General features: G+C 44.6%; 2 protein-coding genes across 2 annotated transcripts in view; one reads left to right on the forward strand and one right to left on the reverse strand.

The window, feature by feature from the left end:
- The window catches only part of LOC144893690 (uncharacterized), a 42,194-nt gene extending 35,460 nt beyond the window's left edge, over positions 1-6,734 (forward strand). Inside the window, exon 3 of the mRNA XM_078785050.1 lies at positions 6,705-6,734. Coding sequence (XP_078641176.1) covers positions 6,705-6,734 — 30 coding nt within the window. The remainder of the gene's footprint in view (positions 1-6,704) is intronic.
- The window catches only part of LOC137435382 (claudin-7-B-like), a 153,836-nt gene that overhangs the window by 98,710 nt on the left and 30,635 nt on the right, over positions 1-24,491 (reverse strand). Inside the window, exon 3 of the mRNA XM_068129128.2 lies at positions 6,777-6,941. Within this exon, the coding sequence (XP_067985229.2) occupies positions 6,777-6,941 (165 nt within the window). The remainder of the gene's footprint in view (positions 1-6,776; positions 6,942-24,491) is intronic.

The raw sequence follows: 24,491 nt of genomic DNA on the forward strand, positions 1-24,491 counted from the left end.
CCAAGCTGCTACGAAAAATGGTGGGAGAGGACAAGACCCTCACATCCAAGTCCAAGGTTGATCTGGCTCGCCTTCCTCCATGCCAGTCTGCCCTGAAGCCGCACATCCAGCGTGTGAACCACCGCGTAGCATTGTACAAAAGAGCCGATCAACCTATCATCGAAAAGCCAAAACCTTATGAGGAGCAAGGATGGATAAGGACTGATGAAGGACTGTTGAAACCAATGTGGTCCAGTGGTCCCATCCTACCAACCTCACTGGTGGATCTTCTGAACACAGGAGAGCACGAAGAGGAGGAGGAAGAGGAAGGAGAAGAAGAGTTTGACTCTGACGATTTCGATGAAAATGATGATGACTGACTCAGTGTAGAATCACTAATGCTAATGATGTTTATCTAAAACAAGCAAGAGAAGAGTGGTCACATTGAGTGCTAGGACTATTTTGACAGTTGTAATATTTAGAAAAATAAAACTTTGTGTTAACGTCTGTGTAGACGGACCTTAATATGAGTCTATTATTTCGTAAAACTGTGATTATTTTGTAAATAAAGCACTAATTAGCATACTAGTATACCATAGACACATGTAATCATGTTATGAATAGTTCTATCATGATCTATGCCCTTCAAAACATGGGTCTAGACACCTTCATTTTTCAATTATCTGCAATATTGGCTGAGATATGTCAAAAATCGTTTTTTTGATAATGGCAGCAGTAATTTGCATAAAAATGGTATGTGGGACATTTCTTCAGCTTGGGGCCATAGCTAGTCATTTTCTACACATTTTTTCCAATCTAGAAACACTGATTAGAAGTATATCTCCGGGAGGTGCAGGGGGACCTAGTCTTCCTACTAGACTAAGAGCACACAACATTTAAGAGCAGGGAGATGTGCGGGAGGGAGAGGGCTTGGGGGGAGGAGGCGTGGGAAGGGGGGTGGAGGGTGGGAGAAGTATAAAACACAAGGACACCAAGGACTGTCCACAGGACATTCTCCCAGAAGGATTTTGGCTTGTTCAGGTGTGTTTTGGCCAACTCCAGTCGGGCTTTCTCATGTCTCTCTCTCAACAGTGGGGTCCTCCTGGGTCTCCTACCATAGAACCCCTTTTTACTGAGTTGTCGACAGAAGGTGCAGGTTGAAACTGTCGTACATTGTGTCTGAATGTCAGCTTGAATCTGTTTGGCAATATTGATTGAGGTGCTTTCTCCACCATTCGATCAATCCTTCGCTGCAATCTTCGATCAAGTTTTCTCTTGCGGCCACATCCAGGGAGGTTGGTTACAGTGCCATGGGCCTTAAACCTCCTGATAGCATTGCGTATGGTGGACACAGGAACATCACGGTCTCTGGAGATGGACTTGTAGCTTTGAGATTGTCCTTTGTCTGACCTCCTCAGACAATTCTCTGGTTTTCTTTCTTTTCTTCATGCTCATTGTGGTATACCCGGTGACACAAAACAGCAGAATGACATTTTCTCTGTTTAAACTGGTTGAGTGAGAGATTTTTATATAGCAGGCACCTGCAACTCACCACAGGTTCAATTCCAAAGTAAAGGAGAATCACCTGCTCGAAATCTAAATATTTCTAACAACTTTTAAAAGGTGCCAATAATATTGTCTGGGCCATTTTAGGATTTCTGTGTGGAATAAGTTAAGATTTAGTAATTTTTTCAGCATTTTTGCTTTTTTCCACTACGCACCAAAGAAATACACATGTGGATACCAAAATATTTTTTAATTTCAACAATTTTCTGGAAGAAATGGTGCATTATTTTAAAAAAATGCAAGGGTGCCAAGATTTTTGGCCACAACTGTATGCTTTCCTTCACTCCCCCTCTTATCTCCTGCTCCCTTTATTTAATGTATGTTTTATGGGTCCGTGCATGTTTTCGTGTGTAATGTTTTAGGTCTTACACGAGCCTTGACTCTGTATACAAAATAATAATAATAATAATAATAATAATGATAACAATAATAATAATGAGAGCAGGAACAATCATGAACACGTTCAAAGAAAACGGTAGAACCCGAGAACATTGGAGACTACACTGCACAGAGGCCCTGTTGACTACATAAAATTCAATGTCCCATATTCTGCAACCTCCCCTCGTATCCTGCATATGGAATTTCGCCAATTTTGAATACCTTTCTGGGGACAAAGTATGGGTGCATCACATGGAAATTTTGATATATCGGCATCCAAAAATATCAGATTTATCCAGTAAATATCAATATAACAGAAAGAAAAATACATAAAATGTCATAACCCCCGTAGTTTTAGTAATTTTGCTGTACGAGTTAAAAGGCTGTCAGTCGGCCATCTTTGGTCGGATTACAAAAGAAAATCCTCTGCATACGTATACTCTCGAGCATTGTCTTTGTGCCATAAAACCTGTGTGTACCCCGGTTTAGAATAGGTACACCGTATCCCTGCGTGTCGTAAGAGGCGACTAAAGGGGTTGGCGTCAGGAAGGGCATCCGGCCATAAAAACATTGCCTCAAAAAGAGAACCATGACAATTACGACTACATATGGGCAGGGTACAGCCCGAAGTATCCCGTGGGGGACCCCACTCCCTCTCGTCAAAACTCAAGGTGGGGAACCCGATCGAAGCAAGGGTGGAAATCATTCCATTTATGACGACGAAACGTCTGATGCCCGACGTGGAGATCGGTTTCTGAGGTTTGGGACATGGAATGTAGGGACAATGACAGGGAGATCAGGAGAAGTGGTGGAAGTATTGGTCAGAAGAAGAGTGGACATATGTTGTGTGCAGGAGACGAGATGGAAGGGAAGTGGTGTGAGAATGGTGAAGGGTAGGCAGGGACAGAAATATAAGCTTGTGTGGCAAGGGTGCCCGGAGGGCGTGAATGGTGTTGGTGTCCTGTTTTCTGAGGAGTTTGTAGACAGTGTGGTGAGTGTGACTAGAGTGAGTGATAGGTTGATGATGGTGAAAATGATGATTGGAAAGCTCTTCGGTGAACATCATCTCGGGATATGCTCCGCAGGTTGGTCGGAGCGATGAAGAGGAGGACAAGTTCTGGTGTCCTATAGAGAAGCTGATGGAAAACGTGAAAGATGAGGAAGTTGTTGTGGTAGGAGGAGACCTAAATGGACATGTGGGAAGGAGTATGGACGGTTTTGAGGGAGTTCATGGGGGTTACGGATATGGTGTGAGAAATGGAGAAGGTGAAAGGATTTTGGAGTTTGCTGATGGAGCTGATTTGTTGATTTGTAATACTCAGTTCCAGAAAGAGGATAATAAGCTTGTTACATACACGTCAGGTGGGTCGACGACAACCGTTGACTACCTGCTGGTGCGTAGGCGAGATAGGGGGCACCTCCGGGACACAAAGGTGATCCAGGGGGAGGAGGCTGTTTCACAGCACCACTTGGTTGTCTGCGACATAAGGGTGAAAGGTGCGAGGAGAGCTCGGCGGGTGAAGTACCAACCAAGAATGAAGGTGTGGAGGTTGAAAGAGGTGACAGTGAGGGAGGCATTAAAAGAGAGGCTGAGTATGGTAGAGGATGATGTGGTTGAGCTTGAAAGTGGTTGGATGTCAATGAAAGATAGTCTGTTGGGAGCCGTTGGTTAGGTATGTGGATGGACAAAAGGACCACCGAGGCACTCGGAAACATGGTGGTGGGATGATGAAGTTGGAAAGAAGATTGACGAGAAGAGGAAGAAGTTCAAGGAGTGTCAGAAGGCGAAGGGTATGGGGGCAGAAAAGGCAGAGCATGAAAGTTATAAGGCAGCCAAGAAGGCTGCAAAGAAAGAGGTAGCAAAGGCAAAGGAGGCATGTAGGAAAATGTACGGAGAACGCTTGGATTTGGAAGAGGGTCAGAGAGCGGTATTCAGGATTGCAAAGCAGATAGCGAAAGAGAGGTGTGATGTGATGGGGGTGAGTTGCTTGAAGGATGAAGTGGGACAAATCGTTGTGGACCCAGATGGAATTAAAGGAAGATGGAAGAGATATATGGAAATACTGTTGAATGCAGAGAATGAATGGGATGGAAACATCGAGAGTAACCCAGTTTTAGGACCGGCAGAGAAGATAACCGAGAAGGAAGTTGAGGAAGCGATAAAAGCAATGAAGAGTAGAAAAGCGTGAGGGCCGACAGGAGCTGTGGGAGATATGTTGAAGGCAGCGGGAAATTGGGGTGTGAAGAGAATGACAGAGATCTGCAATCTGGTGGTGAAAGAAGGCCGCATTCCAGTGGTTTGGTAACTGAGTACCCTCGTCCTTCTATACAAGGGGAAAGGTGACCCTCTGGACTGTGGCTCGTATCGAGCGATAAAGTTATTGGAGCATGGAATGAAGGTATTGGAAAGGGTGTTGGAGAGGAGGATAAGGAAGAAAGTGAAGACTGACGAAATGCAGTTTGGATTTATGCCAGGAAGAGGAACGACAGACGTGCTTTTTATTGTGAGGCAGTTGCAGGAGAAGTATATGGAGAAGAGGAAGAAGTTGTTTCTTGGGTTTGTTGATCTGGAGAAAGCATTTGATAGGGTTCCACGTGAAGTAGTGATATGGGCATTGAGGAAGTTAGGAGTGGAGGAATGGTTGATCAGAGTAGTGATGGCAATGTACAAAAGAGCGCGCACAGCTGGAAGGACGAAGGACGGGAACAGTGGTGAGTTTGAGGTGAAGGTGGGAGTGCATCAGGGGTCGGTACTAAGTCCACTTCTATTTGTAGCTGTGATGGAGGTGCTCGCTCAGAACGTAAAGGAGGGTTTACCGTGGAAGTTGTTGTATGCAGATGATCTGGTGTTGATTGCAGAAAGTATGGATGGACTGAAGGAGAAGATGAACAAGTGGAAGGAATGTATGGAGTCAAAAGGTCTGAAGGTGAATATCGGAAAAACGAAGGTGATGGCAAGTGGTAAAGCATGTGGTGAGGTGGAAAGAACTGGGAAGTGGCCGTGTGCTGTGTGCAGGAAGGGTGTCGGAGTGAATTCCATTCAATGTACAATGTGCGCTGAGTGGGTTCCTCAAAAATGTAGTGGTTTGAGAGGGTCATTAACCAGTGTAGCAGCTACATTCAAGTGTAAGGTGTGCCCAGAGGGAGCTGCAAATGGAGGAAATGTTGAGTTGGATCTTGGAGATGGTGTGAAGCTGGAAGGTGTGAAAACATTTTGTTACCTAGGAGACATGCTGAATGGAGAAGGTGGATCAGACTCAGCAGCGGTTGCTCAAGTGAGATGTGCATGGAAGAAGTTTCGGGAACTGAGTGGCGTGCTGACGAGGAGGGGAGTGTCGTTGAAGCTGAAGGGAAAGGTGTATGCTGCATGTGTGAGAAGTGTTATGATTTACGGGAGTGAGACATGGGTAATGAACGTAGATCAGCAACGAAGGCTGGAAAGGGTGGAAATGCGAATGGTTCGGTGGATGTGTGGAGTATCGTTGAGAGAGAGAGGAAGACAAATGATGAATTGCGAAAGATGATGGGAATAGAGCCTATGATGGATGCTGTGAAGAGAAACAGGTTAAGATGGTTTGGTCATGTGTTGAGGAAGGATGAAAGTGACTGGTTGAGAAGAGTGATGGAAATGAATGTAGAAGGAAGTAGAGGACGGGGAAGACCGAGAAAGACTTGGCTAAAATGGTCGAAGAAGAAATGCGGGCAAGAAGGGTTAACAAGGGGAGATGCAGAAAATAGGGCAAAATGGAGAACATTGTCATGGGGACCGCAAGGCTAACCCCCACTCTTGCAGGGAAAATGGCCTTAAAATGCCTGTTGTTGTTGTTGTTGTATTGTCTTTGTGCCATGCACATGCACATCTCGAGCAGGATTAAGTAATAAAATGGCTGACTGTCTGCCATCATGGATCTGATCTCAAAATAAATGACGCGCATATGTAATCCATCAATCATTTTCTGTGTGCCTAGTTGGAATAAGATCGGTAAATGCATATCCGGGAAATGGTTGAGGATGTGGTCAATATCGGTTTTTTTACAACTAAAATCGCCGCTCGTCTGCCGATCGGCCATCTTTGATGAGATCGCAAAATAAAGTGAGGTGCACGTATATGCCATCATGTGCCAAGTTTGAACAAAATCGGCCCATGCATGTTCAATAAATGTTTGGGGACACGTTGAATTAACAAAAGGGACACCAGTCGGCCACCTTCGGATCTGATCTTGAAATAAAATGATTTAAGCCATCATTCATTATATGTGTGCCGAGTTTGAGCAACATCGGTAAATGCATGTTCAATAAATGGTTGAGAATGTGTTCAACATTAGGTTTTTTTTACAACTAAAATGGCCGCCAGTCAGCCATCTTTGATAGCATCGTGAAACAAAATGACATATGTATACCATCATGTATTGTCTTTGTACCAAGTATGAACAAAATTGGTGCATACATCTCAGATATGGTTGCGGACACACGGACAGACGAGACCCAATCCATAAGCACCCATTTCAGAGCAAGTCCAACGGGGGCTAATAAACTACAATTGGGGGTGGGGTAACAATACTAGGGTAACAATACAAATGGACCACTATGCATATGGATTTCAAAGGAACATTTTACCAAAAGAGAGCCCAACAAAAGGTTAAGTTTCATCAATTTTTCAATTCAATGTATACATGCTAATGAAGTATACATGCCTGCATACTAAAACCAGCAAAAATATGTTGTAGAAATAATATTATAACGACACCATATAATTGTATGTTATTTTATTCTGCTGACAGGAGAAAAACTGGTTTGACCGAAATTCGTAACCTCAAAATTAACAATTTTATAAATTTATCATTTCGACTTACCGGCCAAAAAGTTCATGATCCCACCAATGGCAACTATTCGACATTTAACGTTTTCATCGTCTCCACTGAGGCGGGAGCATTTCAAGCCCAAAAGTGACACAGTGATTCCAAGTATGCTCAGAATCATGGAGATTATCATCAGAGCCTGGCAGACCTGTATATGGACTGCAAAGGTGCAAGGAATCATTCCATCAAGTTAATCTCCATTGCTTTAAATTTTAAAATTTAAACATTTAAAATTTAAACATTTAACATTAAACATTAAACATTAAACATTAAACATTTAACAAACATTTAAACATTAAAACATTTAAAATGTTTCAACAAAGCATAAACTGTTTTTGTTTAGCAGACAGCAGTAAAATGTAAAGGTTGAATTTACAAATCATAAAAAATGAGCAGATCAAATATCAAAGACATAGTATATGAGTAGATTATGAAACGACACAATCAGAGAGAAGTAGTGTTGCAATAACATAATGTTTTCTGTCAAGCCTCTCTATGCATGTTTATTACTTGTGAAAATTGAAGTTTTAAAATTATATTGCTTGGTCTTGTGCGGTATTCTGTTTGTTTGTCTGTCTGTGTCAATCGCCTGCAGGTCACAATTTTAAACTGATCTTTACGAAACTTCATCAAATTGGTGGAGTTAGTCATAAGGAAGAAGCCTATTGATTTTGAGACCAAAACGTCAAAAGGTCAACATAGGCCAAAGGTCAACATATTTGTAAAATTTATAAAATCCTCAATTTTTATCTGATTGACCTGAAATTTAAACAGGATTTGCATATCTGGTCACTTAATTCAACCACCAATTATTTTTGAGGTACATAGTGAAAAGGTCAATATAGACCAAATTTCTAAAATCGTCAATTTTCATTTGATCGACTTGAAATTTGAAGAGGATTTGCATGCATATCAGATCACTGAATTCAGCCACCAATTCTTTTGAGGTCAACATCGGCCAAAATTCAACAACTTATTTTAGGGATTTCACAAGTTTTGCTATGCGTGACATATTTATTGGTTATTTATTTATTTACAGGTCTGAGGCTTGCAGCAGTGGAGCTATCCCCCACCCCCGCCTCCCCCCCACCCCTCCCACATATACACACACACACACACACACACACACACACACACACACACACACACACACACACACACTTAAGCATAGAAGAAAGAGTGTATTCACTTATTAGGAAACCAAAGGCAAAATAATGCCGTTACACCACTTCCCCTCCCAGTGTGTTAATCTAACGGAGAGTACAAACAAAATATAATATTATGTTGGAGGATAAGAGATATAGACTGTCCAAGTTAAAAAAAAAGTCACAGCAAAAACAAATGGTCAACAAATAAAATATACTCTCATAAATATCGTGCTCGGCCAAAGCACATGATGCCCAGAGCAAATCATATAAGGTAGTAAGGGTATAGTTTGTAGTTGTTGTCGTTGGTGTCGACCCGTTGGTCAGTTGGAAGGTCAACTCTGGTGCTGCATCAAGAAAAGCTGGCTTCACGCAATCTATGGAGACTGTATCGTGACCACCATTGATATTGAGTAATGAAGGTCTTATCAGAGCATTGCACAACTTTGTAAGGTCCGTCATAAGTTTGTTGCAAGGATTTCCAGACAGTCACGCCTTACAAATACGTGGGTGCACGTAGAAAATTCCTGGGGAATAAAAACCGGGCATAATGAAGACGTATGTGTCTGTGTCACCTGGAGGCCCTGCATGGCCGAACAAAGTTGGCTGGCATAGTTGGTGGCATTGGGCAAGGTACCTTCGGACGCTGAAAATAATTATCCTGGGAGACGATGCGGTGCACCGTATACTAGCATTGCAATATAACATGAAACAAAGGCTCCCTTAACCTAAAATCCAACCAATATATAACGTAACTATTTTTCACACGAAACCAATGCACCGCGCAGGCAGTAATTAATGCGACAACTTCATGCCGCCGCTTCCGGCCATCCATCCCGGTTACGGGAGTATTTTGTGAGTTCCGGTCATCCATCACGAACTATCGCTGAGTAGTTCCTTTCTCGGGGTAAAGGCTTCTTGCTGGCGTACATGATGGGATGGAGTCCGTCTTCGTACTCCTGCATCAATACTGCTCCTACACAGATGTCTGATGCATCCGCTTATACAACGAATGGCCTGTCTAAGTCTGGCATCCGCAGTATCGGTGCTTGGTACAGAAGGGTCTTGATCATCTGAAAACCCTTCGGTTGTGGTAACTCCCAAAGAATCTTGTTGGGTTGGCCCTTTTTGGTGAGGTCAGCAAGAGGCGCAACTTCCTCTGCGTAGTTTAACATTAACTTCCTGTATTACCCCGCTAAGCCGAGGAATGACCTGACTTGTCTCTTAGTAGTTGGCACTGGGGCATCCCTGACACGGGTAAGTTTCTCCTCCTCCATCTGCACTCGACCGTTCCCCACTCTGTGTCCCACAAACTCCAGGGTGTGGAATCCAACATGGCACTTGAAAGGCCTGATCATCAAACCGGCTTCCCTGACTCACGTGAACAGTTGACGGAGTGCCTTGACATGGTCTTCCCATCTGACGGTGTGAGTCAGGATGTTGTCCACATCATGGTCAATGTCAGATAAGTTGTACAGCATTTTCTTCATCATCCTGTTGCCAGTTGCTGCTGAGTTTACCAGACCAAAAGGCATCTTCTTGAACTGGTAGCAGTCATTTGAGGTCACAAATGCTGTCTTCTCCTTTGATGCTTCCTCCATGGGGAATTGCCAGTAACCCTTGCTCAGGTCGATCTTTGTGGAGAACCGATCCTGCTCCAACTTCACCATAATGGCTTCAGGGTTCCCCATAGATTCAGTGTCGAAACTAGTCACACAATTCAATTTCCGGAAGTCTATGCAGAAGCAGTTGGATACATCCTTCTTCCTGATAATTACAACAGGTGAGTTGTCGGTGGATTTCGAAGGTTCAATAATCTCCACTTCAATCATGGCTTCCACTTCGTGTTTGATTATTTCTTGCATGGCATATGGCATCTGATGCTGCTTGACTCTCACTGGATCACTCATGGTTGTCTCGATCTTGTGTTCCTCCAGGTGGGTCATACCCGGTACTTCAGTAAAAATATCAGCAAACTCTCGGAGTAACTTCTGAACTTCTTTCCTCTGTTTTGGTGGTAAGTCCTCACTGATGTTAGTTAACATCCTTGTGTGTCTCCTTGCCACCCATGGGTCTCAGTTCCAACAACTCGTCTTTTTATTGGTTACTGTCCTTATTGATATTTAATTATTGGTTACTTCGATAACTTATTATTATTATAAGATATATAACAATATATTATATATTATAAGATATATAATTATTGGATAACTTATTGGTTACTGTCCGGCTCCAGGTCCAGGTCAGTGTCCAGGTCAATGACCGTCACTCCGGCCATATCCCACGGCACCAGCTGCATTCTCTGCCTTCTCATGGTACAACTTCAAGAGGTTGGCATGGTAGATCTTAGTCTTGCCGTTAACGCAAACTTTGTAGTCCACTTTGTTGACTACTTCCTGGACTTCATACGGACCTTGCCAATGGAGTGTCCGCTTGTTGTGCTCCATGGGTAGTAGCACTAATACTTTGTCTCCGACCTTGAGCTTCCTGTCCTTGGCTCTCTTGTCGTAGAAATGCTTTTGCATTCCTTGCGCTGCATGCAAATTTTACCGTGCTAGGCGACAAGTGTCTTCTAGTTGCTTGCGCAAGTCTAGGATGTACTGGTAGGTGTTATGGACATCTGGTGTGTTCTCCCCAGTCCACAGCTCCGTCAACAACTGCATGGGACCCCTTACAGTTCGTCCATAGAGTAATTCAAACGTTGAGAATCCGGTGCTTGCCGGGGCTACCTCTCTGTAGGTGAATAAGACTGCCTGCAGGTATCAGTCCTAGTCACTCGGTCCCTCTTGACACATCTTTCTCAGCATGCTCTTCAGGACCCCGTTAATCCTTTTTCACAGTCCATTGCATCTGGGGTTGTACAGTGTTGTGAAGAGTTGCTTCATAGCAATGAGTCGGCAAACTTCTCTCATGAGGTCCGAGTTGAACTGAGTACCTCTGTCACTCAGTATTTCTTGTGTGAATCCCACCCTTGTGAATACCTCCAGCAGTGCTTCCGCAACTCTCTCCGTCTCAATCCTGCTCTGTCCATTTCAATCCTGGGATGATCAACTGCCTCAGGGTACCTGGTGGCTCAGTCCACGATGGTCAGGATGTAAAGGTGGGCGCGATTCGGAAAATTTTAAGTCCGCTTACCGCTTATCCGCTCCGCCAGCCCGTGTAGTCCGATTCGCTTATCCGCTTCAGCGGCCGAAAATCTTAGTCCGCTTACCGCTTATCCGCTTATCCGCTTCGATTCGATTTTTTTAAAGCGCTTCGACGTTTTTAAAGCGATTTTTGACGTTTCTAAAGGGAATTTAATGCTTTTTAAGCCTAAATAGCCATTTCTAACTACTACAAAGACAAACAAAGCTTTTAAGATCAAAAATATACATTTTTATTTAAATAAAATTTATTCAAAATTTATTGAAATAAAGTTTTCCACTCGACTCTACTCTACTCTACAGTTAATTTAAATATAATTTTAATATATGCAAGTTACATTAAAGAAAAATCAATTTGCCCGTCCTTTCTTTGACAAGAGAGTCTACTAGTCAACAGACTGTCCGATATGTCAGCAGTCTGTTGACTAGTCCTCGTCTTCCTCCTCCACCTCGTGGGCCTTCTTGAGGATTTGGAGGTTGCCCTTCATGAAGACGAGGGCCTCGAAGTTCGGTGCAGCCAGGGCCGACCTCTTAGGCCTGAGGATGTCCGACCCGTAGCTGAACACGCGCTCGACCGAGGCAGAGCTCGGGAGCGGCGTGTTATGCCTGAGAAATAGAGTTACCCAAGCATCACGTCCCCCATCATGTTGACCGCCGGGTTGTGGATGTCGCTGTGCTGGGACTGCTGGTTTGCGTCGCTCGTGTGCCTGTCCCTGGCACTGCCGCTGGGCTGGAGAGTCAGAAATCTCTCCATCTTGACGTTATTGCCGCTCTAGCGTCCAATAAAATATTCAGTTTTCACTTATTATTCACTTAAATAAATATTCACAATTCTAGAGTAACGGCTCAGGCTAACAGCTGATTTGGCGAATCGCGATGCGCTTTAATTTTTCGGTAGTCCGCTTACGCTTATCCGCTTCGGTTTCCGGGGGTTGTTCCGATTCGCTTATCCGCTTCGAAAACGTTAGTCCGCTGCAGCGGATAAGCGGATAAGCGGACTTTCGAAGCGGACCGCCCACCTTTGTCAGGATGTACCTGTTACCCTTGTTGGATACCGGGGACAATGGTCCAATTAGATCAACCGCCACTCTGTGAAATGGCTCCCCCATCAAAGGCATGGTTCCCAGCGGTAGATTGGAGACCCTTCCCTTGGAAACAGTCCTCTGGCAGATGTAAAATGACTTGCAGAATCTGCTGACATCACTGGTAATCCAGAGCCAATGGAAATTGCTGGTGATTCTATCTGTCATCTTCTTTTCTCCAAGATGCCGTCCGACAAATGACTCGTGCGTCAACTTCATCATTGCCTCTTGGTACGTGGTCAGAATGACAACTTGCTTCGCCTCAGTCATGACAGTTGTGTAGATGCGGTGCAGCACACCCTTGCAGATTTCAAGTCGGTACTTTCTCCTGCCCCGCGTCTGATGACCTCTGTCATTTTGGGTGCTCTTCCACCACTTCTGAAGTGAGTCGTCCTCCTCCTGAGCATGCTTGAGCTCTTGCATTGTCACATTTGGAATATCAGACTGTGACACCTTTAGTGGCTTGATGTCGGTCTTGTCACGCTTGGCTTGCGCTCAAGTCACCGCTGCCTGTGCCAGTTGCGGAGTCCAGTCCAAATCTGTATTGTTGGCCTCTCACCCCTGGTACGCTGCCGGTCACCAGATCACGGCTGGGGTTCTTCATGCACATCGCGTCGACTTCGCCGACATAATATGGTATATCCACATAGATCTTGGCCAATGGATATCGACGTAATGTACTGTTTTTTTTTTGTTTTTTTTTTGTTTTTTTTTGTATACAAGATCGAGGCTCGTGAAAGAGCGAACATTAATCACACAGAAAGACAAACCGACACATGAAACAAATAACATCGGGAGCGGTAGACAAGATGGGGAGAGAGGGGGAAGGACACAAACACAACATTTGAGAGCAGGGACCGAGAGACATGGAGACATGGAGAGATCTGTGGGAGGGAGAGGGCTTTAGGGTGGGAGGCATGGGAAGTGGGGGTGGGAGAGGTATAAAACATATTGACACTGCCAGGACTTCCAGGAAAGAAGTTGGAATTTCAAACAAGGTGGATCTGGGGTGAATTAGTGTAGTTTGCATCAGTTTGCTGTTGATCTGTTGATCTGTTTGCAGGAGTAGACCTTTTCAGTCATCTGATTGGCCATCACGAGTGCTTGCTTTACTGCAGCACTGGAACATCATGAGTCTCGCAGTACTGTCACATTGTGTGTTCCTACGAAGCCTTCCTTCACGGTAAGGTTGCTGTTGGCGACGCCATTGGTGGTTTCCTCGCAACTACTGAATACCACAGGTGTTGCTTGAAGCTCTCCTCTGTCATTCTGGATCACGTCAGGACACTTTTGCAAGGCTGATGCAGACTCTTCTTTTGGTTCTGCCTTGCTCAACTTATCCTTCATCCTGCACTCACAATGTGCTGCACTGGCTGCCTTCTGCTGCAACCTCATCTGGGCTGCCTTCAGCTGACATTCAGCCATCACGTGACCCCTCTTGCAACAAAATAAACACTCTTTGTCACTCTCATTGAATCGACCTTTCACCCGCTGGGCTTGGCCAGACTTCTGAAAAAATCTGCCAGGCCTCAGCTTTGGTGGAAAATCTTTCTTTTTGGCCGACTTCCCAGTGATACCTACACCATAGGCTTCCAAGCAACGCTCCGCTAACGTTGTCATCTCCTTTGCATCCTTAGGCACCCTCTCGTGTATGAACAGATCCATCCCCATTGCACACACCGAATAACTGTTCACAAACCAATAAGTCCGCTAGTGCTGCAAAGCTGTCTACACACCTAGCCACCGCTGTCCACGGTGTAAGGCACCGTCTCAGATGTGCCACAAATTGCAACACGGTTTCGCTTTCGTTGAGCTTCATTTCCCTAAACTTCTGGGGCAGTCCTTCTGGCAGTTCGTATCTCTTCAACAAGGACACTTTCAAGTTGTTGTAATCATTGGCTTCCTCTGGCGACATGCTGGAATAGGCCGGAAAAGCCTTTCCTGTTAATAGAGGCATCATCTCAGACGTCCCACAAGTTGCAACACGGTTTCGCCTTCGTCGAGCTTCATTTTCCTAAACTTCCAGCCCAGTCCTTCTGTCAGTTTGTATCTCTTCAACAAGGTCACTTTCAAGTTGATGTAATCATTGGCTTCCTCTGGTTACATGCTGGAATAGGCCTGAAGAGCCTTTCCTGTTAATACTGGGCTCAGACTGACTACCCACTCCCCTCTCTCTCATTGCTGACTTGCGGCAAATCACTCAAACCTCTCCAAGTATGCGTCCATCTCGTCGTGTTTCTCATCGAAGTTCGGAGCTTTGGTCTGTTAGCTTTGACCCGCACATCACTTGCCGCAGGTGTAGTGTGCACACGCGTAGATGCTTATGCGCACAAGTCTCATCCTGGACTGTCCACCGATGCTTAGGGATGTCTCTGTTGGTTGCTCCTTTACATATACAGTTTGTGAGCAACTCCACACACCTTTATCCACGGCATGGCAGCCCTGAACTATTCTCAGCGTCGATGTCGCATGTACAATTCCACCTGAGCAGTCCTTGTTAGTATAACAGCGCTCAACGGTGTCCTCTCTCTCCTCCCGGTCTAACTTATGCAGCAACACATTTATCCGTCAGCAAACAGATTTAACATGTAACTTAACATGCTGCGACCATTCATTCCTATGCATTCATTACAGAAGATTGATCAATAGCTAACACATGTACCATGACTCTATATGTGCCATGATATATACATATAACAGCCACATTTTAACAGGGATGTATAGCGAGAGATTCGCTTTTAACTGGCAGTCTTTTACAAGTCAGTAAATGGCCCATTTGAATGTGGTAGGGGATGGACAAGATCCACATCGACCCTATTGAAATGCCTATCTGGTGTTGTAAAGCTACCAAGAGGTGCGAGAGTATGACATTGGATCTTGGAGCATTTACGTTGACAACACTGCTTGGCCCAACTGCGCACGTCGGAATTGCTTCATGGTGAAGCACAGTCACGTGAAAAAGTAAGTACACCCCATGTAAAGTTTTGACTTTTTCAACATATTTCAACATACAGCTATTTGATCTTCATTTCAACAGTATTGATAGATAAAGGTGATATAATATAACAAATATCATGAAACATTTATATTTTGTAGTCCATTGTATAATTTAAATAAACATAAATGCAAATTTCGCATGTGGAAAAAGTAAGTACACCCTTGGCTCTAATAGGTGGTATTGCTCCTTTTGGCAGAAACAACCTCAAGTAGGCGTTTCTTATAACTGTCTACCAGTCTCTGACATCGACTGGGAGAAATTTTTGCCCACTCCTCCATGCAGAATTCTTTCAGCTGTGCGATGTTTGAGGGGTTTCTTGCATGCACAGCTCGTTTCAAATCCCCCCACAAGATCTCGATGGTATTTAGATCCGGGCTTTGACTTGGCCATTCCAAAACCCTCCATTTCTTTCTTTTCAGCCATTCCTTGGTGGATTTACTGGTATGTTTAGGGTCATTGTCATGTTGCAAGGTCTACCTTCGGTTAAGCTTCAATTTTCCGACAGATGGCCTCACATTATCCTCAAGTAGTCCGGCAGATATGTGAAGAATTGTGGTAGAATTGTGCCTTTGATGATACAAGCATGAAACTTGGCACACAGTTAGGGCATACCCTTACAGTGAAATTTGGATGTAGGGGCATTCCAGATTTCTCCTTGGCCCAAAATGGCGGCCATTTTACAAAATGGCGGCTAAGAAGGACATATTTACCTATTATTTCAGACTTGTCATTTGTGCTGCTATTGAAACACAATGTAATGAGCATATTATAAATTGTCATGTACATGCTATGCAATACCTTCATACTGGGTTCAAAATTGGAATCTACGGTGGCCTATAAGGGGCAGAACAAATGGTTTACCATTGCAATAGACAGGACTGGTCTAGCGGTTTAATTATTTAACTTTGCATGACCATCTGATTTCTCCTGGGTGTAATTTTGGTTCAATACCTTTATATGAACAACTTTGATGTAGCTTTATGAACTTTCCTATCATAGACTAGGTGACTATAAGGAACAATGCAAGGCTAGTGAAAAGTTACGAAAGCGAATTACTATATTTATGATAATAATGTATGTATTTCTTTTTCAGATGATAACTCGACTGCACTGCACCTTCGCTCATTGACTGTAGTAGCTACCTAGATTTGGTTCCCAATTTGTATATTGATTGGATGGTGGTGGTGGATAATGCTTAATTGACAATGGCCAACAAAAATTTCAAGCTATTAGACCCCCAAAGCCCTAGTACATCTGGAACAAACATGCCTTATCTGACAGATTGGGAGAAGTGTGTGTTATGTCAGGAGGTCACCGATGAGGCCCTTGCCTGTCCAGCTGATTCCAAGCGAACCACAGGGTCCGGATACCAAACTCTTGCAGATTATCTCCTCACCTTCAGCCAGATGGGCTGCCTGCCAAAATCTCTAGAACTGTCCCGCCTGGACGATGGTGAAGGTATCCAGTCAACCTTCCAGAGCCACAAGGCTAAGTGGCATGATTCATGCAGACTGAAATACAACAAAACTGAACTGCATCGGGCACAAAAAAGAGAAACGTCTAGTGAAGAAACCGCAAGTGTCTCAAGAAAGTACACCCGTCACAGAGTACATGTAGACCACACACAGCCACAGCCTGAAAAGTGTTTCTTTTGTGACAAACCAGCGGGTACTAATTCTCTGCGAAAAGCTTCCACCTTCGACCTCGATAAACATGTCAGGACAGCTGCCCTGAAACTAGGAGATCAGGCACTTCTTGCTAAACTGAGTGCAGGTGACCTTATAGCACAAGATGCACAGTACCACGTGAAGTGTCTGGTGTCACTTTATAACAAAGCAAGGGCCACAAGCACAACACTGAATGAACAAGATGATATCAATCACGGTATAGCACTTGGAGAGCTAGTGTCCTACATCGATGATGCCCGCACAGATGCTCTTGTGACACCAGTGTTCAAGCTGGTAGACCTAGCAAGACTATACACCACCAGGCTGGAACAGCTTGGAACAGTCTTGACCAGGCGTGTCCACTCCACCCAACTCAAAGATCGAATCATGACATATTTTCCAGACCTAGAGGAGCACATGTCCGGTCGAGATATTCTGCTTGCTTTCAACCAGGATGTTGGCTCAGCCCTTCAGAAGGCATGTGATCATGACACTGACAGTGATGGAGTTTGTCTTGCTAGAGCCGCAAATATAGTTCGTAGAGACATGTTGAAAATGAACTCAACATTTAGTGGTTCATTTGAAGCCCACTGCCAAGAACATTCGGTACCTAATTCGCTTGTATCACTAGTTTCTATGATCTTGAATGGTCCTAACATCCAAGAGCAGTCAAGCCACTCGTCGGTATCAACACCTACTCTCACAATCTCACAACTCCTTATGTTCAACAGTTACTCACGCCGCAGAGAGAGTAGCAGTACTACCACGTCCACGAGGCACAGTCACAATCGGGAGACTCCCCTGCCTGTGTACCTGGGCACCCTTATCCACACAAAGACTCGAAAAAGAGACCTGGTTGATACTATGTTCAACCTGGGTCTCTCGATCTCCTATGACAGGGTGCTTAGCATCTCCACGGACTTGGGGAACAGAATCTGCCGTTTCTTCCAAAATGAGGGTACAGTTTGCCCCCCTGAGCTAAAAAGTGACCTCTTCACAACTGGGGCAGTGGATAACATTGATCATAACCCCAGTTCAACAAGTGCCCACGACTCCTTCCATGGCACTGGCATTTCACTTTTCCAGCACCCAAATAGCGATAGCCGTGGAGTTCAACGGGTAAACCCAGATGACACATCAACAACAGATGCACACCTGCCACAGTCATACACCATCGTACCTCCTGTTGTTCTGGGTAAATGTGACCCACCTGTACCCAAGCTAGCGGGTCCCAACAAAAGCAACTGCCAACTCATCCCTGAAGCAATGCAGATTGAGTACAGGTAACTGATTATTGTGTTTGAACTGTGGACAGTTATATGTGTACCTAAATAACCAAGACTTGTTAACTTGTGTGGACTTGTTTGTTCTTAATTGTGTTCATTATCTTGCATTTTGACAGGTGGCTGGAGCAGATGGAGAAGACAGTGCTATCTGACACACCACTTAAGGGAGACGAGACAGTATCATGGGCTGGATACCATGCCAGCAAGCAGTCTATTCCAGAAGAACCAGAGTGTAGTGTGGCCTTAACTTCATTGCTGCCTCTCTTCTATGACCAGGCAAAATCTGTGGCAATGATTCGTCACTCCATGGATGTCATCAAGAAAGCAATCGATATTCTGAATCCAGGTCAGATCCCTGTAATCACACTTGATCAGCCACTGTACACACTTGCCAAACAGATCCAATGGAGATGGCCAGAAACACACGGAGAAGATCACTTCGTCATGGTCTTTGGTGGACTCCATATTGAGATGGCAGCATGGAAAACCCTCGGTGACCTTCTGGATAGCAGTGGGTGGACAGGCGTTCTGATGCTTGCAGGGGTTGCTACAAGTGGTACTGCTGATTCCTTCCTGAAAGTGACCCATGTGACACGCACACGACGAGCACACCAAGTCACAGCCAGTACTCTCTATCTTCTCCTGAAGGAAGCCTACAGCCAGTACACCAGTGGACTAGATGAGGGACAGGATACGATACCACTAGATGACTGGTGCGGTGAACAAGCCAATGCAAGTCCACAGTTTCAGTTCTGGTTCCTAATTATGCAGCTAGAACTGGCAGTCCTGATCTATGTGAGATCCGTCCGTGAAGGAAACTTCCAACTGTACACTGATGCTCTGACCAAGCTTGTACCATGGTTCTTCGCCTTGGGACATACAAACTATGCCAGGTGGATCCCAGTTCACTTGCGCGACATGGTGACACTTGCAACAAAGCATCCAACTGTATACGCACAGTTTCTGGCAGGAAACTTCACCATGAAGAAGACTACACGTGCATTCTCTGCCATAGCCTTAGACCAGGCACACGAGCAAAATAATGCATTGGTGAAAGGTGATGGAGGGGCTGTAGGTCTTACGGAGAATGCTGCAGCTTTGCGCCGATGGATGGTGTCTGGTCCAGAGATGGCCAAACTGATCTATAAGTTCGAGGCCACAACAGAAAAAAGAATTAGGAAAACTGAACTAAAACACCATGAACAGACAAAGCACACGCAGGTAGCCTTTGCTCGAGATGTGAGAGCACTCACCCGTGTCATAGGAGAGATGGGGAACCCATTCTGTGACGACAGCAAAGATCTCTTGGTGCTAGACAGCAGAGACCTGGCAGACCCAGCAGTCATCAACACCCTTTACCAGATCGAGAAGCTGGGAAAAGAACAGTATGACACATATGTGAACGAGAGGCTTGTACATCAGACAAAGCCTATCACTGACCCAATAAAAAGAAACAATCTCCCTCTCTTCAGCCGACCCCCAGTCAGAGAGAAGTCAAGAACAGAGTTGAAGGTGGTATCTCTGAAGAATGACTGCGTTCTGTTCTCCAGGCTGTTTATTGCATCCCAGACACGGAATGGAGATCTTGATGAATTCTTTGCACATGAAAACCAAGCTTGTCCCCCTGCATTGTCACAAATGGGCAAAATCCGGCTTGGAACCAAGTCTGATCTGGTTGGGTGCTTAGAAGATCTGATCACCTCACGGGAAAATGATGATGTAAGCCCCCCTGTTGAAGTCATGATCCTGGATGGAGCAGCCATCGTGAACATGCTGGCACCTCGTAATGCGAAGACCTTCTCTGAGTATGCATCACTAGTATTCTTGCCATACATCACATCTCAGATACAAAATAAGAGCAGGGTTGATATTATCTGGGATGAATATTTCCCAGACAGTTTGAAAGCCGACACCAGGAAGACGAGGGGTAAAGGCACCAGGAGACGAGTTGAGCCATCTAGTTCCATCCCTCGAAACTGGCAGGCCTTCCTTCGCATAGACGAGAACAAGGTGGAGTTGTTTGACTTTCTAGCAACGAGGATAGCAAACATTGAGACTGACAAGCAAATCGTCACCACAAACCACAAAGAAGTTTTTTGTACACAGCCACGAGATGTTACTGGTCTTTCCCCGTGTAGTCACGAGGAGGCAGATACAAGGATACTACTCCATGTCCAAGATGCAGTCAGACAGGGCTATACCAAGGTGTCAATCCGCACAGTGGACACAGATGTTTTGATCCTTGCAGTGGCAGCAACTGGATATCTTGACATCGATGAACTCTGGGTTGCTTTTGGCACAGGGAAGAATTTCAGGCACTTGGCAGCTCACGAGATGGCTGTGGCACTGGGACCAAACAAGTGCCGAGGGTTGCCATTCTTCCACGCCTTCACTGGGTGTGACACCGTGTCCTGCTTCGGCAGAAGGGGGAAGAAAACAGCATGGGAAACATGGAAAGCCTATGATGAGGTCACCTCAGCTTTCTGCGCACTGGCTGCCACACCAACCATTTCAACTGCAAATGACAACATGGATCCACTGGAGCGTTTTGTTGTTCTGCTCTACGATCGAACAAGCAGCCAGGAACATGTTAACGATGCCCGCAAGCATCTCTTCACCCAGACTGGTAGATCAATAGAGGCTATCCCACCAACGCAAGAAGCCCTCAGACAACACATCAAGAGAGCTGCCTACCAAGCCGGCTTTTGTTGGGGCCAGATGATGATTTGCGCACCTGAGCTCCCATCGCCAAGTGAATGGGGTTGGAAACAGAGTAATAACGGCTGGGGGATATATTGGACAACCCTCACAGAGGCAACTGAGGCATGCCGACAATTGATTAGATGTGGATGCAAGAAGGGTTGCAGGAAACAGTGCAAGTGTGTTAAGGCCGCACTCCAGTGCTCAGCTCTGTGTCACTGTGCAGGGGAGTGCACACGATAGTATACAGGAGGAATAACACACCTGTTACATATACACAAACATGTGGAAGACTGTTTTGTAGACTGTTTTATAGTGAAAGTCACTTCCACAGCGTTAATGTGGCATTTTCACTTCATTTCCATTGTGTTTCTGGAGTTTGCTCAAAATAGCTCAAAAAGTAATTATTTTTGTAAAGAATAAGGACCAAATAAATGTTATGTGAGTTTGTTGACATTTAATTATGATCTTACAACCTGTTTACGTGAAAAAAACATCATAGGTGTGCTTGAGCAATAAGTAAATCTAGTTTTATAGACATCGGTACTGTGTATCTTATTATCCGTAAACGGCCATTTTTAAAATGGCCGCCATTTTGTCCCTAGGAAAAGATTTGAATGCCCCTATATCCAAAAATCTTCCTAGTAGTATGCTCTATCAGTGTTCAAAATTTCATGCTTGTATCACCAAAAGCACAATTTTTTCACATATCTGCTGGGCTAAAGCACCCTCTGTTACAATGAAGAATTCATCGTGGATTCGATGATGGTGAGCTGCCCAGGCCCTGATGCAGCAAAGCTGCCCCAAACCATAATATTTCCACCACCATGCTTTACAGTTGGTATCAGGTTCTTGTGGTCAAATGCTGTCTTTGGTTTTCGCCAAACATGTCTTCTGGTACTGTGGCCAAATAGGTCCACCTTTGACTCATCTGTCCAGAGCACATTGTTCCAGAAGTGCTGGTTTTTGCCGAGGTGTTCATTGGCAAACTTTAGTCTTGCCCTGATGTTCTTTCTGGACAGCAAAGGTTTCCTCCTGGCACACCTCCTATGTAGATCAAATTTGTGCAGCCTCTTTCTAATGGTAGACTCGTGCACTTTGACATCAACAGTGGCAAGAGCTACCTGTAGGTCCCGTGATGACATTCTGGGGTTCTTAGAGACTTATTTCAGCATCTTGCGGTCTGAACTTGATGGGGCAGCCTGGCCTGAACAAGTTGGCAGTTGTTTTGAATCTTCTCCACTTGTAGATGATCTTCCGGACAGTCGAATGATTGATTTCAAATTGTTTGGAGATCTTTTTAAATCCCTTCCCAGACTCGTAGGCATCTATAACCTTCTTTCTGAAGGCCTCAGATAGCTCTTTTGATCTAGGCATGGTGACGCCGCACACTTCAACAACAAAGAGCAAACCATAATAAATGTCTGAGGCTTAAATAAGACAGGTTCCTCCAAGATCCTCTCTGACGATGTTCTATTCATTTGCACCTGAGCGGGTGCACCTGATTCTAATTTTAGGTATTTGAAGGAGTGATAAATGTAGGGGTGTACTTACTTTTTCCACATGCGAAATTTGCATTTATGTTTATTTAAATTAAACAATGGACTACAAAATGTAAATGTTTCATCATATTTGTTTTATTATATCACCTTTATCGATCAATATTGTTGAAATGAAGATCAAATAGCTGTATGTTGAAATATGTTGAAAAAGTCAAAACTTTACATGGGGTGTACTTACTTTTTCACGTGACTGTATATAGTGAGTAATTCCTGATCGAAGGTGCTGAAATTGCGTTCTGTTCATTTCAGTGTTTTACAGAAGAAACCTAGTGGATGTCAATCGGCATCGACGAACTGGTGAATGGCCGCACCCACTGTGACCTCAGACGCATCTTCCATCAGGCTTGTTGGCGCCTCTGACTTCAGATGAATCAGGAGTGAGATGTTGGCCAGTATGTCTTAGATGGTGTGGAAGGCTGATATGGTTGGCTCCGACCAGCGGAACACTTCATGGCATAGGCGGATCCGGTGAGTTGGGAGTGGGAGGGTGGGGGGTGGTGGGGAGGGAGTGCAGGCGGTGCACCTTCTCCTCGAGCGGATGGATGCTTGAACGGTTAAGGAAGTGGCCGAGGGGATTCAATTCCGGGACGCACTTTGTAGAATTGATGACGATGTCGAAGTCCTGCAAAAGGGTTCAGAGGAGACGTAGGTGTCCCTGATGTTTTTCTGGGGTTGCGCAGGCGATAGAATATCTACTATATAAGAGAGCTGTTGGTCTGTCTGTCCGTATGTCTGTGTGTGTGTCGCCATTTTTCTCAGCGATGGCTGAACAGATCTTCCTCAAACTTTCTGAGGTTCATCAGTGAGTGCCTGGGAGTGTTTTAGGCAAATAAAAAAAAAATTTGGAGAAAGAAAGTTCGTTTTTTGGATTCAAAAAATAAATAAATCACTCGATAGTTCCTAAACCTTTTTTTATCAATGACAGTTAGATACAAGTACACATTCGCATAAATAAATACAAAACAAGCACCAGACATTTGAACACAAATAAATCAAACAATTCCGGAAGTGTACGAAGTTTGATTATATATATTCAGGAAAATTTGGTTACTGTCCGGTTATGATATATATTCAACGAAAAGGTGAATGATTTGACATCTGTGGTGGATTCTGATTTGTATGTAATTGCTTTTACATTATATTTTCTCTCATTTCAAATATGTTAATGTTTCTTTTTCTCTTGAGTAATGCCGGGTACTCCAGCTATTAACACATATACACTTTACTTGGGGTACAAACACAAATACAACTTTGTCTGGGGGGTAACATAGGCTATGTGGCCGCGGCCTCATGCGGGGGTGTGGAGCACCAAGAGAGGGGCGTAAATTCTCAATGTAAATGTGTACCGTGTAGCCTGTAGCGCCACCTGGTGATGGTGGCAGAAGGTATTACAATTTCCTTTTTTACCTGGGCAACACTTAGGTTAGAGGGTATTACAATTTCCTTTTTTACCTGGGCAACATTGAGGTTCGAGGGTATTACAATTTCCTTTTTTTACCTGGGCAACACTGAGTTTAGAGGGTATTACAATTTCCTTTTTTTTTTTACCTGGGCAACACTGAGGTTAAAGCATTCTTTGCATGGGTAAAGTTTTTCTCCTTCTCAAACCAAAATGGAGGGGCCTGTCAAAGCCCCCCCCCCCAAAAGATGTATATGTAGTATATATTTCCCCTCCCTCTCCCGTCACTACTCCCTCCCCTCCCCCTTCCACTCTCCCCCACTCCCTTCCTCACCCCTCCCTCATGGCCCATGTGGGCCTCGCGTCAACTCAGTAGTGATGTTCCCGGTGTCAAATTTGTCTTTGACTTGCGTAAACCAGAGCTGCAGATCATTCGGACAGAATGACGACAGCTTTATTGAAACCGCTGCCACCTATGAAGCTGGTTGAGCATCTGGGAAGAGCCCAACTAGTTGGTCATTCCCGGCGACTGCTTGTGTATTTGGAGCTCTTTGTCCGTCCATTTGGATCGCGCCGGGGTCACCAATTTTGCGTGGAAGACAAAACGTCTGAGACGTTCGGATTCTGAGTCAGTTCTTTATTCAATTGCAAAGGTAAAAGCTCTGAAATCTCCTGTCGTGAAAACCTATTAAACCATCGCTAAAGCGTATTCACATATTACGAAACC

This window comes from Myxine glutinosa, chromosome 9, assembly GCF_964187855.1.
Source record: "Myxine glutinosa chromosome 9, kmMyxGlut1.1, whole genome shotgun sequence".
Classification (NCBI taxonomy): Eukaryota; Metazoa; Chordata; class Myxini; order Myxiniformes; family Myxinidae; genus Myxine; species Myxine glutinosa.